Source organism: Atractosteus spatula, chromosome 7, assembly GCF_055471065.1.
Source record: "Atractosteus spatula isolate fAtrSpa1 chromosome 7, fAtrSpa1.hap1, whole genome shotgun sequence".
Lineage (NCBI taxonomy): Eukaryota > Metazoa > Chordata > Actinopteri > Semionotiformes > Lepisosteidae > Atractosteus > Atractosteus spatula.
Window position 1 is genome coordinate 42,668,475 of NC_142712.1, and position 16,334 is coordinate 42,684,808.

The 16,334-nt window shown below is 41.7% G+C and overlaps 1 protein-coding gene and 1 pseudogene across 1 annotated transcript; both read left to right on the forward strand.

Annotated features, from left to right (window-relative positions):
• Positions 1-7,306, forward strand: LOC148831047 (sodium- and chloride-dependent GABA transporter 3-like; annotated as a pseudogene).
• Positions 7,307-10,486: 3,180 nt separating this feature from the next.
• Positions 10,487-15,854, forward strand: LOC148831048 (sodium- and chloride-dependent GABA transporter 2-like). The gene is made up of 14 exons (XM_088920680.1): positions 10,487-10,836; positions 11,101-11,235; positions 11,491-11,631; positions 11,881-11,968; positions 12,287-12,419; positions 13,089-13,223; positions 13,350-13,453; positions 13,719-13,843; positions 14,093-14,205; positions 14,314-14,451; positions 14,679-14,781; positions 15,003-15,103; positions 15,256-15,426; positions 15,545-15,854. Exons 1-14 carry the CDS (start codon positions 10,641-10,643, stop codon positions 15,713-15,715), a joined length of 1,854 nt encoding a protein of 617 aa, XP_088776806.1. The 5' UTR covers positions 10,487-10,640; the 3' UTR covers positions 15,716-15,854.
• The last annotated feature ends 480 nt before the right edge of the window (positions 15,855-16,334 follow it).

A 16,334-nucleotide genomic window follows, 5' to 3' on the forward strand; every position in this document is an offset into this window, starting at 1 on the left:
ATGACTGATGTCAGATTAGAAAACCTAAAGAGTGACTGACAGGATGTTCTGAATTGAAAGCCACAAGCGCAATAAAAGAAATTAAGTTTTAAAAGTGATACTGTACAAACTATGCTTGACTATTCTGTAATTCTCTACTACATGCTATCCAATGAAAGCTCTTTGACACAGAAAACAAATTCAAATATTTTGGGGAAAATAGAGGTCACTAAGAAAACAAAAGTAGAGGTTTGTGCATTTCAGTCCTTTTGGAGAAATGAACATTGATTTGTTCAACATAAAGACCATGTTGTTTGTGCTCTATGTTGTGAGAGTGCTGCTTGTCGCACATCAAGCATCAAATGGGTTTTCAGACAAAACATGACAAACATTTAAAGGATGAGGTGAATAAGGCTGAGCCTGTCAAACAGGCCATAACGAGGTACAGAAAATAGTGTTTTTACTTATTTCTGTGTAAGTAAAAGTCAAGTGACAGAAGCAAGTTACAAAACTGCTAAACATGGAAAAACACATACAGATGGAAAATTTTAAAGAGGATTTTTTCAGTTGTTAAGATGTTTTGTTTAATGGTTTGCCTAACAAAGGCACGATCATCTCTAGAATTAAGGACTTACTGTACCTGTGTGTGCTAGACTGGTGGAGGGATGCATACTGTTACTGTATGTGAAATGGCTGAAAATGTTAACAAACAGCTGACATTGTTATTTAAAGATATACTGTATCTAGTATTGTACTAGATGAGTGAATGGATATAAATGAAATACTAACATTTGCAACTCATGAGATACTGTGACTCAGATGCAATTTGAGAAAGCCACATTATTTTAAACCCATGTATTGCACAATTTCAGGAGAAAATATACAGTGCCTAAGACTTCTATTAATCATTTTGAGGAAAGAAATTGACGTAATGAGAATACTTTCTGTAACAACTAACAGTGCATCTGCTATGGTTTCCTTATAGTAAATTTTAATAAGCTTAATAATGTGATGAAAATTGTGAATTTTCTAGTTTCTCGATCTGCCTTGATGTACAGGCAGTTTCAAATTCTGTTTTGGGAGGTGGATAATGCATACAAGGGCATTTCACTTCACAGAAGTGTTTATTGGGTAAGCAGTGAGAAGAGTTTGATATTTTTTATGGGCTGTTGTGATGCAATCAAAAGCTTTTTGTCAAATGTTACTACCTCAAATTGCATGAAGAAAAATGGGATGCAAAACTAAATATTTTTCCATGTTTTAAAATGTGGAAGGCATTTCTTGCAAAATTTGCCATTTTTTCCTTAGGACATTGACACTTCAACTTTATGGTATTTCCAACATCTTAAAGAGCTTTCAAAACATAACACTGCAGCTGAATTTGGAGTGTATGTGCAAGAACGGGCATCAGAATTTCATGATTTACAGGAATTTGGCCCAATGTTTTCTTTACTAATTAAAACAGATATCTTTGATAACATTGACATACATTTTTCAGTGTTTCAATGAATGGGTGTTGAGGATTTTGAAATGCAGCTAATTGAATTTCAGTGAACAGTTAAATTTGACTGTGTGAAGAAAATGTCACATTTTCATTGTTGTAAGCATTTGGATCAACAATTGATGTGATGTGATCTTACTATAGCCAGTAAACAATTGAACACTCTAAAGCTTGTGTGCTGCTTAAAGTGTTAAGCTATATTGACAATAAAAAAGTATCAATGACATGCAAATCCATACAAAATTCCTCATGAGCTTTCTTTTGGCATGCCCCATCTGAAAAGTTGCCAACCCCTGCTCTGTTTAATCCCAATAAGATCAAACTTTCAACACCCAGGAAGACAGGAGTATAGACAGGCAGAACAGAAGCAAAGCAGAGAAAAGAGAAAGAGAGGGAGATAGAGAAAGTGAACCAGGCAACAGGACCTTGTTCTGACTGGTCTTTAGACCAGATCCTAGCTACTGTATGTGTTTGAACCGTGTCTAAGAGAGCTCAGCATCCTGTTATTTAAGGAAACTCTGATTTCCTTTATTGCAGACCTCAGGCTAATAACATTCTCTCCTTGTTGACGATGCATTTGTAGAATAGGAGATAGAATCTCATTGGCTTTGGGACATCCAGGTTTATATGAAGGGAGATTTAGTTCTGTTAAGGCTTTAAGTACTGTTTCAATAACATTGAATGTAGACCTCTGAGATGCCTTGCTTTATGAATGATCTCACTTATATGTTGAGTTGAGTGTTGTCTAGCTGTGTCATTACTAAATATACAGTATGTTTGTTCTAGTTTGCCTCTCATTTATTACTTCTTCACCAGAGCTGTGGTACCAAAGAAAGAACTCAAACTCTACCAACAGCTCAGGTATATCTTAGACATTTGGGGAAAATAATTATTTTAATTATTGTTTATCCCACCATGTTTTCTTAGCTCTCTATTTTCAGCAATTCCTTTGATTAAGTTTTCAATTTGAGATGAGCACGCCTGTTCTTTCCTTTTCTCCTTAAAAAGTACTGTTTTCCTAACATGAGTTTTCCTTAATGCCACTTTTGTAAATTAATTATATATAAGCTTCAAGCATTCCTCAATCCAGTGAGATACTCCGTAGCTGACACTTTTCTGTTTTCTCATTCTCAATCCATTGGCCTCAACAGTGGACAGATTCCACGGGACAGACTCATTTCACTAGGTTGCAACTGGGATGGCCGGGGATCTTCAGACAGGAGCCCAGTGTGAGCCCCCAGTCTAGGGGAGCAGACTGGAGCAGAAGGGACAGAAGATCCAGGAGAGGGGCCAGTGGGCAAACAAGTGGGAGTTCATCTTGGCTGTTGCTGGACAGATTGTTGGTTTGGGCAACGTGTGGAGGTTCCCCTACCTGTGCTACAAAAATGGAGGAGGTGAGAAGGAGACTGTTAATATACAGTAGCTAAGATGGCAGTTTGCAGTGTGCTTAACTGTGTGACTGTGAGCGGCACTGATAGCATGGAGCCTGGCTGTGGGTTAGAATGAGATTATTTTCTGTTCTGTGTTTTCTTACAAGCTACATGTTGGTGTTTTTCCCCGATGGACTCCTGGTCTCAGCTCCTCCAGCATAGGAAGGTCAATTTAGTGATACTAACCACTGTATTTTCATCCTGCAGGTGTCTTCCTCATCCCCTATGTCCTGTTCCTGTTTACCTGTGGGATCCCCCTGTTCCTGCTGGAGACGGCTCTGGGGCAGTACACCAGCCATGGGGGCATCACCTGCCGGAGGAAGATCTGCCCCCTGTTTGAAGGTTGGTAACATTGCTGCAGTTTGTTCTATAGAAAGTACAAAACAAGCAAAGGCTATTTTTGTCACATCTTCAAAGGTGAGCACATAGATTTGTATTTTTGCCTTGATAAAGTACTCAGACATGCTGGGAGAAAATTGGTCTCAGATGGCAGTTCATTCTAACATCATACCTCATACATCATACATCATCCTGGCCTGGGCCTTCTTCTACCTGTTCTCCTCGTTCAGCTCTGAGCTGCCGTGGGCCAGCTGCAGAAACACCTGGAACACGGTACTGGAGCACAGGAACTGATTAGCTGCCCCCTTGAAACCTGAGTGCACTGTAAATGAAGACTCCAGAGATACTCTTTTCCCTGGCTGATTGCCCTGGTGTGAGTGAAGCTGTCAGCTAGTCATGAAGTTGATAATTCAGAAGTTTGTGCATTAGCAGAATCTCGATCTTGTTTTCTCTGCATTCACGCCAGTACTTGCAGTCCACACAAAATCCCATACTTCTTCCATTCTGCTGGTCTTCTGACAGATGCCTGTGTGGAATTTCACAAGGAAAATCTCACTTCCAACTGGACAGATGCAGAAAGGACCACCTCTACTGTAATGGAGTTCTGAAAGTAAGTTGGACACCCTCACCCTCCTGTTCCCTGCAGCAGGAGGGTGCTGGGTATCTCTGGTGGGATCGATGAGGTGGGCAGTCTGAGACGGGAACTGGCCCTGTGTCTCCTGCTGGCCTGGATCATCTGTTACTTTTTTGTCTGGAAGGGAGTGAGGTCCACAGGGAAGGTGAGACACTGTTGCTGTTGGGGTGACTTTTGCTCTGTGCTGATGAACAAATCTAGACAATTGTTTGTTAGCTATAATTGTCTTTATGGTACAATGGAACATAAAGTTTCAAAATGTGAAGGTAATATTTGGCCCATTTAAGCTGTTTAGTTGCTAGAGATTTTTAAAATAAAGGGCCACATCCAGACATTTCTTGAAGGAAGCCAAAGTATTGGCTTAAACATTGTTGGGTAGCTTGTGTTTAACAGTGCCTCTGATTCTCAGTTTTAAATCAAAGTACAGTAGGTTGCTTTTGTGTGAACTTGGGTGAGTCCTTTGGTGTGATATAATATGTTCAATGATCTTGAATTCCTGAATCAAGTCGCCTCAAAATTTTCTGATGAGATTTACAGTGATTCAGTTGTTTTAGCCAGTCAGTGCAATTTCTTAGGCTAAGAAAATCTTTTCTTATAATTTAGACAGGCTGATTGAAGAGGATGTCAATCACAAAGGAACATTTCTGTGAAGAAACATATTACTGTACATAATTTTTAAAAATGTGTTATAATTAAAAGAAACCTTTTATATTTTGCTGAAGGTGAGTGGTAGACCAGAAAGTTCTTCTGACCCCAAGTAGTGTTAATGTAAACAATTCAAATTAAATTGCTCTGTATGTCTATGGTTTCAGGTGGTGTACTTCACAGCCACTTTCCCCTATGTGATGCTGGTGGTGCTGCTGGTTAGAGGACTCACCCTGCCTGGAGCTGCTGATGGGCTGGTCTTCTACCTCTCCTTGCTGACCCTCAGGTACTTCAGGACACACAGATCAGCTCTCCTCCACTGTGTCTGTCATGAATTCTGAAAACATACTGTAGATTCATATGGTTCATTATTAGAATACACATATATTATTCCTCTGTCTCTGTCTCCTAGGTGTGGATGGATGCAGCAAAACAAGTGTTTTCCTCTTACAGTCTCTGTGGAGGAATTTTGACGTCTCTGGGCAGCCACAACAAATATAACAACAACTGTTACAAGTGAGTGCAAAGGTCATGGCAAAATTATAACTTTGCTAATCCCTTTGTTCTTCCCTACAAATAGGCACATTGCACACTGAGTGAAAGAAACCAGTCAAAAATGGACTCTTGTATCATTCATTATACTACAAGAACAGACCACTTGTGTTCATTGTTCTGACAGGTCTTTCCACTGGTGGGTTACCCTTCCAGCCTCAGCTCTAGAATGTGTGATGAATGTGTTCAGATGCTTGACAACATGACACCATGGTCTCTCTTCATGCAGGGACTCCTTCTACCTGTGCCTCCTCAACAGCGCTACCAGCTTTGTGGCTGGATTTGCCATCTTCTCTGTTCTGGGCTTCATGGCATACGAGCAGGGAGTGGACATCTCGCTGGTGGCCGAGTCCGGTGAGCTGCAGTCTGTTCACATCTACTACTTGTCATCCTGGTTCTCCTCTGACTGGAATGCGCTCTTTAAATGTAAACCTTGGAGGACTGTCCTGTGAAAAACATTTTATTTACCCAAAGGAATGATTTGTTTGACTGTTTTTGTGGAACTTCAGTTGATCTGTGACCAGAATCTAACGGTAATTGTACTGTGCATTTTAAGATTTACTATGTGACTTCATGAATGTTTTCTTGTGTCTGACTGTGCAGGTCCTGGCCTGGTGTTCATTACGTACCCGAGGGCACTGGCCATGATGCCTCTTCCTCAGCTCTGGGCCACCTTCTTCTTCATCATGATCATCCTGCTAGGACTGGACACAGAGGTGAGACCATATTATTCCATAGTATATACAGTATGCCCAAGGTAAAAAGCAATGGAATAACTTGACTCTCTAATTTGACTGTGGTCTCTGTTGTCTTGCTCTCTGCAGTTTGTGGGGATTGAAAGTGTGATGACAGCCATCGTGGATTTGTTTCCTGCAGTGTTCCGGAGAGGATACCGGCAGGAGCTCCTTCTACTCCTCTTCTGTGTGGTCTGCTTCCTGTTCAGACTCCTCATGGTCACTGAGGTGAGGACTGAAGGGCTGAGGGGCCTGATAGGCAACCAACAAGCTGTCTGTTAAGGGATCAGCACGTTCTTCTGAACACGCCAAAGAGTTGAAGAGATGTATTGAAAACTGTAGGATATTTGTGCCATAGCGTGACATTTTCATCTAATCTATAGTGTTCCATCACTGTAACCAAGCCACCATTATCATTCTAGCAAATATTGAAACAGTGTATTGTCTCTCCACAGGGAGGCCTGTATGTCTTCCAACTGGTTGATTACTATGGCAGCAATGGGACCCACATTTTGTTTGTTGCCATATTTCAGAGCATTTGCATCGGATGGGTGTACGGTGAGCTCGTACTCCATTATCACAAATCTTTACGTGCAGGATTATGAATGCTTCACCATGTAGCTTTTATTTTTGTTATGAATCCATCAATACCTAAACAACGTAGAATGGAACAGTGGTTATCTAACATTATGTTGTGTTGAATTTACGATATTTTAAAAATCCTTAATAGCTCATGATCCTTAGTGAATGGCTTCTATTGACTTCTGGGTTTCACACAGGAGCTGATCTCTTCTGTGCCAGCATTGAGGACATGACTGACTATCGGCCTTTGTCTGCATTTCGGTACTGTTGGCACCACATCACTCCAGCTGTGTGCACTGTAAGTGCATGTTTTAAACTTTCTCAAATTAAGTTCCCCTTTAAAAAGCAGTTTCATTTGCAATATGACATTCTGTATTTTAATTCATCCTCTCCATTGCTCCTGTTCTGTTTTGGTGAAGCTTAGTCAGCTGTCTGTTCTCTCTCCTTCAGGGCATCTTCATCTTCTCCCTGGTCAAGTACACCCCCCTGAAGTTCAACAACACTTATGTGTATCCAGACTGGGTGTATGTTCTGGGCTTTCTCTTTGCCCTCTCCTCTGTCATCTGTGTACCTCTGGTCATGCTGTATAAACTCACCTGGACTGCAGGGACACTACATCAGCTACTGCTCCTCCCTCTTTAGAGACAGGAGAGCTCTATCCTGAACCATGTCAGTTTCTTCTTCCTCCTCACCCGAGATCTCTAACAATCTAACTCATCTGCTCTTGGTGTCTCTCCAGCGTTTGCACCACTTGTGTCGCCATGCCCAAGACCTGCCTCTGAGCCAGAAGCAGAAAAAGAGTTGTGATCCTCTGAACTCAGACTCTAGAGCTCTGTTGGCTTGTAGAGAGAAACAGCTTAAGAGTGAAGGAAGCCCTGAAGCTCCAATCCCAGCAGCCTCTGTCTGTTAACACAGCAGCAGTGTAGAAAGTTGTTCAATATGGGTGTTTGGGGTAGACATGTTCATTCATGGTAATAAAGGTGAAATATAATTAATGCAGTATTTTAATTATGGGTTAATAAATTGATCAAATTATTGTAGCAAATTGCTCCTGACCTTAAACTTGGTTGTTCATACTGAAAGAATGTAATTATTTTCTTAAGTATGTCATTTTTTGTCTGAAGCCCTGCTTGTTGAGGAAGAGATTTTCAAATTCCTCCTCTGGATTGCTTTCATATCACACTGAGCATAAGTTTTCCTTGGTCACAATATTCAAAGGTTTTCCAATTTAATGTATTATAATAAACATCTGACTGATGTAGAATGGTGATTCTAGTCTGTTCCTTATAGGCCAATTTCGAAACAAGTGGAAGTAAATCTGGGCTCCTAGTGGAGCTGTGCTATAAGAGGAGGTGAGATAAGTTAGGACAGTATAACTTGGGTTTAAATAGGATATCCACATGTGATAGCAAGGAACAGAGACAGACTGTTTTTCAGCATCATGGAGATTGATAACAGGTTAGAAAGCATGAAGAGTGACCGCCAGGAAGTGTTGAAATGCAGTGACAGAACATTAAAGTAGAAAGAAGAAACAGGACTTCAGAATATTTTTTATCACTTCAGGTAATAAATTAGAAATAGATTCTGCATTTCTCTCAGCAAACAGTGTTCCATTTTTTCTGGCCTAGCATGAGTGGAAAATTAATAAGCTGTAAAATGTTGAGAATATGTGTTCCAATTCTTTTGAATATATTTGATTAAATACGTATTTGGACAGATAATGTCAAGATGGCATAATTGAAGCCTGTTGAGTACCTCAACTGGTAAAGGCACTTGGCCAGCCATATCACCCTGCAACTCACAACTTGCATCAGACTGGAGCTAAACACATGTGAGCCTGGTCAGCACCTGGATGGGAGACCTCCTGGGTAAAACTAAGGTTGCTGCTAGAAGAGGTGTTAGTAGGACCAGCAGGGGGTGCTCACCCTGCAGTGAATGTGGCTCCTAATGCCCCAGTATAGTGATGGGGATGCTACAACTCCCCTAACTCCTACATCAGAAAGACTACATAAACTAAAATTATCTTGCAGCTTGGATTACACCATTCCCCTTCTCTCAATGACAGACTAATTTTCTTCTAAATTCTCTCTATTCATTGTAGGTTTCATTTCACACCTCTCTTCACCTAATCTAACTTCACACTACCTGACTGGCCACTCTGTCTGTCCCCTGCTCCCGTCTCTCGCTCCTCTTCTCTCCCAGCTTTTTTTCTGCTATGCTACATTACCTTCGCTTACTGCCCTGTCTTTCTCACACCTGAAGAAGGCTCCACGGCTGAAATGTTGTGTTTTCTTTCTTCTCTTTTCAGCATGGAATACACCTATTACGTGTTTCTTTGCAGCCTATGTATGCTGACACAGCTACGAACCTGAACTAATTAATTCGAGAATGGACCCTGGTATGATTATCTGGAATAGAAGGCTCTTTACTGGGTAGACCAGAGCCCTTGTGTGTTGCAGTATGGTACAATTTCTATCAGTCTCCTCAGTCTGTGCTCTGTCTTGCTCAGTCCACCTTCATCTTCTCCTTGATCAGGTACGCAACAAATATCTGGGCTCCTCCATTTCTGAAAGGTCACAAGCAATACATTTAGTGCCCAGAAGAATTCACAAGAAGAAAATGTACTTTTTAAGATGAGTTTTAAATGAACAATATTGTAAGTATTCAATTTTCTCTTTTAGAAAGATGTACTGTAATTATTAAATTGCTCATAAATGAATGCTGAGAGCCCATCCCATCTTTATGAAAAATGTCTGATTGTATATCTTTCCTGTGGGAAGACCTCTGCTGTGTTTTTAAAGCTTAAGCAGACTTGGCTGTCTCAGGAGCTGGCTGCAAAGCATGAGGATTATTAGGTTATTTTAATGAGCCCATTTTACTAAAACACACCAACAGGCACTGTATCATCCACCTGTCAATAGTCCACTCTACACAACGTTTCCAAGAATTAGTCATAGCGATGAAAGTCATTGGGAATTGGTAAGGAGGAGAATGGTTTTACTTTGTTTCACGGAAAAACACCAGTGCTGCTTGTTTTATTTTGTGTTTTCTGTTTCATGGATGAATGGCCTTGTCCTTCTGTATTATTGTTGCTGTTACAGTAAGTTTTCATTCTGAGCTCAGCACACACCTTATCACCTTATCTTGCATATTGCTCATCCTGTTTCTTCTTTTCTTTGCTCCTTAAAACACAAAACACTTGTCACGAATGTCCAAAAGGACGAACCATGGAATGGCAGGAGAGCGATAAAGACCCTATGTGTAGTGGCGAGACGGGGGTTAGCCCGGGCCCAGCTGTTCAGGAGAAGCCGTATAGAAACCTATGCCCTCAGGCCAAGGACAGGAGTGACCTGGTGGTAGGCAGGTCTCAGGGCAACTGAACATCAATGCTAAGCGAGTAGCAGAGCAGAAGCATAAATAGGCTAAACAACAAGACACACCAGAAAAACATGAATAATCACAGGGAACTAGGAACAGAAGGAAAATAGAGCACCCTCTAGGTGTAGTGAGCGAGACAACACTGTCATGTCATTTTAACATGAGTTTCCCTGAGTGCCACTTAAGCGTAACAAAGCTGTATATGAGCTTCACGCCAGCCTCAGTTGACTGAGTGTCCGGAGCTGAGCAGGAGGCACTGCAGGTATTCCACACCTCTGACTGTGAGTAGTGATTGTTCGTTGCATGTAGTGCTTTTGTATTGCACAATATACAGTATGTTTCAATGAAGAAATGGTGTTACTGTAAATATTTTGTGGGAGGAGAAGTGAGACTCCATGTCTTATAGATAGGCAGCACACGTTAACATGTTTTACAATGTAAACAAATCCATCCTTTATCTATTACACCTGTTTGAAATAAATTAGTGTTGCAGGTTACTAGATCCTTTTTCATATATTGAAACTAATTTCTCAACTTCCCTCTCTTGTTGAAGTGAAGTGATAATGATGACTGTTTTTCACGAGGCTAGTAGTGGCTATATTCAAAGCTAATTAAATTTGAATTTCACTTATGCTGAATTAGACAGTTTCACAGCAGGTGTTTAAATAATTCTTTGTTGGACTTCACAAATATGAGAGAAGTAGAACTTTTTTTGTGTTAAATTTTACAGTACCTCTATTTTCAGTTCTGGTGTGTTTGAGTTGAAAGATAAAGATGCTTCCTTGACTTTTCTGTTTTCCTTCCCATTCCAATGTACAGTGAACAAATCCCTCTGAAAAGAGCCATTTCACTGGGCTACAGCTGGGATGGATGGGGATCTGCAGACAGGAGCCCAGTGTGAGCCCCCAGTCCAGGGGAGCAGGCTGGAGCAGAAGGGGCAGAAGATCAGGGAGAGGAGCCAGTGGGCAAACAAGTGGGAGTTCATCTTGGCTGTTGCTGGACAGATTGTTGGTTTGGGCAACGTGTGGAGATTCCCCTACCTGTGCTACAAAAATGGAGGAGGTGAGAAGGAGACTGTTATATATGTTAGACTGTAATATAACTGAGGTGGCAGTTTGCAGTGTGCTTAACTGTGTGACTGTGAGCGGCACTGATAGCATGGAGCCTGGCTTTTGGTTAGAATTAGAGTATTTTCTGTTCTGTGTTTGCTTACAAGCTGCTAGTTGCTGCTTTTCCCTGATGGACACCTGGTCTCAGCCCCTCCAGAATAGGTAGGTGAATTTAGTGATACTGGAGTGAACACTGTACTGTATTTTCGTCCTGCAGGTGTCTTCCTCATCCCCTATGTCCTGTTCCTGTTTATCTGTGGAATCCCCCTGTTCCTACTGGAGACGGCTCTGGGGCAGTACACCAGCCAGGGGGGCATCACCTGCTGGAGGAAGATCTGCCCCCTGTTTGAAGGTTGGTAACTTTGCTGCAGTTTGTTCTACAGAAAGTACAAAACAAGCAAAGGCTATTTTTGTCACATCTTCAAAGGTGAGCACATAGATTTGTATTTTTGCCTTGATAAAGTACTCAGACATGCTGGGAGAAAATTGGTCTCAGATGGCAGTTCATTCTAACATCACACCAGTTTTTGCACAATAAAGGCAACGGCATGTTTTACCCCAATTTAGTATTTCAGTTCTATATTTCCATCTCTATTGTTTTCTACAGGAATTGGTTTATGTACTGTGGTGATCAATACCTACGGTTGTACAGTTTACATCATCATCCTGGCCTGGGCCTTCTTCTACCTGTTCTCCTCCTTCAGCTCTGAGCTGCCGTGGGCCAGCTGCAGAAACACCTGGAACACAGGTACTGGAGCACAGGAGCTGATTAGCTGCCCCCTTGAAACCTGAGTGCACTGTAAATGAAGACTCCAGAGATACTCTGTTCCCTGGCTGAGTGCCCTGGTGTGAGTGAAGCTGTCAGCCAGTCATGAAGTTGATAATTCAGAAGTTTGTGCATTAGCAGAATTTCGATCTTGTTTTCTCTGCATTCACGCCAGTACTTGCAGTCCACACAAAATCCCATACTTCTTCCATTCTGCTGGTCTTCTGACAGATGCCTGTGTGGAATTTCACAAGGAAAATCTCACTTCCAACTGGACAGATGCAGAAAGGACCACCTCTACTGTAATGGAGTTCTGGAAGTAAGTTGGACACCCTGACACCTGTACACATACAATCACATTTTTTATCTTGTTCTCTCTGTACTCTCACCAGTACTTGCTGTCTTAAACACAAGGTTGCACACTTCTTCCATTCTCTTAACTCTTCTGGCAGATGATTGTGTGGAGTTTAATAAGCAGAATCTCACTTCCAACTGGACAGATGCATAAAAAATCACTTCTACTGTAATGGAGTTCTGGAAGTACTGTATGTTAGACACCCTCACACCTGTACATACACAATCACATACTGTGGGCATGTCTTTCAACACAATTATGTCTGTGTCCTGATCCCTGCAGCAGGAGGGTGCTGGGTATTTCTGGTGGGATCGATGAGGTGGGCAGTCTGAGATGGGAACTGGCCCTGTGTCTCCTGCTGGCCTGGATCATCTGTTACTTTTCTGTCTGGAAGGGAGTGAGGTCGACAGGGAAGGTGAGACACTGTTGCTGTTGGGGTGACTTTTGCTCTGTGCTGTTGAATGAATTTTCATTAAATCTAGACAATTATTTGTTAGATATAATTTTCTTTGTGGTACAATGGAACATAAAGTTTCAAAATGTGAAGGTAATATTTGGCCTATTTAAGCCGTTTGGTTGCTAGACATTTATAAAATAAAGGGTCACATCCAGACATTTCTTGAAGGAAGCCAAGGTATTGGCTTCAACATTGTTGGGTAGCTTGTGTTTAACAGTGCCTCTGATTCTCAGTTTTAAATACACTTCCAAATACGTTGCTTTTGTGTGAGTCCTTTGATGTGATATAATATGTTCAAAGATCTTGAATTCCTGAATCACATCTCCTCAAAACTTTCTGATGAGATTTACAGTGATTCAGTTGTTTTAGCCAGTCAGTGCAATTTCTTAGGCTAAGAGAATCTTTTCTTACAATTTAGACAGGCTGATTGAAGAGGATGTCAATCACAAAGGATCATTTCTGTGAAGAAACATATTGCTGTATATCTTTTTTTAAAATTTGTTATAATTAAAAGAAACCTTTTATATTTTGCTGAAGGCGAGTGGTAGACCAGAAAGTTCTTCTGACCCCAAGTAGTGTTAATGTAAACAATTCAAATTAAATTGCTCTGTATGTCTATGGTTTCAGGTGGTGTACTTCACAGCCACTTTCCCCTATGTGATGCTGGTGGTGCTGCTGGTTCGAGGACTCACCCTGCCTGGAGCTGCTGATGGGCTGGTCTTCTACCTCTCCCCTGACCCAGCCCGGCTTGCTGACCCTCAGGTACTTCAGGACACACAGATCAGCTCTCCTCCACTGTGTCTGTCATGAATTCTGAAAACATACTGTAGATTCATATGGTTCATTATTAGAATACACATATATTATTCCTCTGTCTCTGTCTCCTAGGTGTGGATGGATGCAGCAAAACAAGTGTTTTCCTCTTACAGTCTCTGTGGAGGAATTTTGACGTCTCTGGGCAGCCACAACAAATATAACAACAACTGTTACAAGTGAGTGCAAAGGTCATGGCAAAATTATAACTTTGCTAATCCCTTTGTTCTTCCCTACAAATAGGCACATTGCACACTGAGTGAAAGAAACCATTCAAAAATGGACTCTTGTATCATTCATTATACTACAAGAACAGACCACTTGTGTTCATTGTTCTGACAGGTCTTTCCACTGGTGGGTTACCCTTCCAGCCTCAGCTCTAGAATGTGTGATGAATGTGTTCAGATGCTTGACAACATGACACCATGGTCTCTCTTCATGCAGGGACTCCTTCTACCTGTGCCTCCTCAACAGCGCTACCAGCTTTGTGGCTGGATTTGCCATCTTCTCTGTTCTGGGCTTCATGGCATACGAGCAGGGAGTGGACATCTCGCTGGTGGCCGAGTCCGGTGAGCTGCAGTCTGTTCACATCTACTACTTGTCATCCTGGTTCTCCTCTGACTGGAATGCGCTCTTTAAATGTAAACCTTGGAGGACTGTCCTGTGAAAAACATTTTATTTACCCAAAGGAATGATTTGTTTGACTGTTTTTGTGGAACTTCAGTTGATCTGTGACCAGAATCTAACGGTAATTGTACTGTGCATTTTAAGATTTACTATGTGACTTCATGAATGTTTTCTTGTGTCTGACTGTGCAGGTCCTGGCCTGGTGTTCATTACGTACCCGAGGGCACTGGCCATGATGCCTCTTCCTCAGCTCTGGGCCACCTTCTTCTTCATCATGATCATCCTGCTAGGACTGGACACAGAGGTGAGACCATATTATTCCATAGTATATACAGTATGCCCAAGGTAAAAAGCAATGGAATAACTTGACTCTCTAATTTGACTGTGGTCTCTGTTGTCTTGCTCTCTGCAGTTTGTGGGCATTGAAACCGTGATGACAGCCATCGTGGATTTGTTTCCTGCAGTGTTCCGGAGAGGATACCGGCAGGAGCTCCTTCTACTCCTCTTCTGTGTGGTCTGCTTCCTGTTCGGACTCCTCATGGTCACTGAGGTGAGGACTGAAGGGCTGAGGGGCCTGATAGGCAACCAACAAGCTGTCTGTTAAGGGATCAGCACGTTCTTCTGAACACGCCAAAGAGTTGAAGAGATGTATTGAAAACTGTAGGATATTTGTGCCATAGCGTGACATTTTCATCTAATCTATAGTGTTCCATCACTGTAACCAAGCCACCATTATCATTCTAGCAAATATTGAAACAGTGTATTGTCTCTCCACAGGGAGGCCTGTATGTCTTCCAGCTGGTTGATTACTATGGCAGCAATGGGACCCACATTTTGTTTGTTGCCATATTTCAGAGCACTTGCATCGGATGGGTGTACGGTGAGCTCGTACTCCATTATCACAAATCTTTACGTGCAGGATTATGAATGCTTCACCATGTAGCTTTTATTTTTGTTATGAATCCATCAATACCTAAACAACGTAGAATGGAACAGTGGTTATCTAACACTATGTTGTGTTGAATTTACGATATTTTAAAAATCCTTAATAGCTCATGATCCTTAGTGAATGGCTTCTGTTGACTTCTGGGTTTCATACAGGAGCTGATCTCTTCTGTGCCAGCATTGAGGACATGACTGGCTATCGGCCTTTGTCTGCATTTCGGTACTGTTGGCGCTACATCACTCCAGCTGTGTGCACTGTAAGTGCATGTCTTAAACTTTCTCAAATTAAGTTCCCCTTTAAAAAGCAGTTTCATTTGCAATATGACATTCTGTATTTTAATTCATCCTCTCCATTGCTCCTGTTCTGTTTTGGTGAAGCTTAGTCAGCTGTCTGTTCTCTCTCCTTCAGGGCATCTTCATCTTCTCCCTGGTCAAGTACACCCCCCTGAAGTTCAACAACACTTATGTGTATCCAGACTGGGTGTATGTTCTGGGCTGGCTCTTAGCCCTCTCCTCTGTCATCTGTGTGCCTCTGGTCATGCTGTATAAACTCACCAGGACTGCAGGGACACTACATCAGGTACTGCTCCTCCCTCTTTAGAGACAGGAGAGCTCTATCCTGAACCATGTCAGTTTCTTCCTCCTCCTCACCCGAGATCTCTAACAATCTAACTCATCTTCTCTTGGTGTCTCTCCAGCGTTTGCACCACTTGTGTCGCCATGCCCAAGACCTGCCTCTGAGCCAGAAGCAGAGACAGAGCTGTGATCCTCTGAACTCAGACTCTAGAGCTCTGTTGACTTGTAGAGAGAAACAGCTAAAGAGTGAAGGAAGCCTTGAAGCTCCAATGCCAGCAACCTCTGTCTGTTAACACAGCAGCAGTGTAGAAGGTGGTTCAATATGGGTGCCTGTGGTGTTTGGGGTAGACATGTTCATTCATGGTAATAAAGGTGAAATATAATTAATGCTGTATTTTAATCATGGGTTAATAAATCGATCAAATTATTGTAGCAAATTGCTCCTGTCCTTAAACTTGGTTGTTCATACTGAAGAATGTAATTATTTTCTTAAGTATGTCATTTTTTGTCTGAAGCCCTGCTTGTTGAGGAAGAGATTTTCAAATTCCTCCTCTGGATTGCTTTCATATCACACTGAGCATAAGTTTTCCTTGGTCACAATATTCAAAGGTTTTCCAATTTAATGTATTATAATAAACATCTGACTGATGTAGAATGGTGATTCTAGTCTGTTCCTTATAGGCCAATTTCGAAACAAGTGGAAGTAAATCTGGGCTCCTAGTGGAGCTGTGCTATAAGAGGAGGTGAGATAAGTTAGGACAGTATAACTTGGGTTTAAATAGGATATCCACATGTGATAGCAAGGAACAGAGACAGACTGTTTTTCAGCATCATGGAGATTGATAACAGGTTAGAAAGCATGAAGAGTGACCGCCAGGAAGTGTTGAAATACAGTGACAGAACATTAAAGTA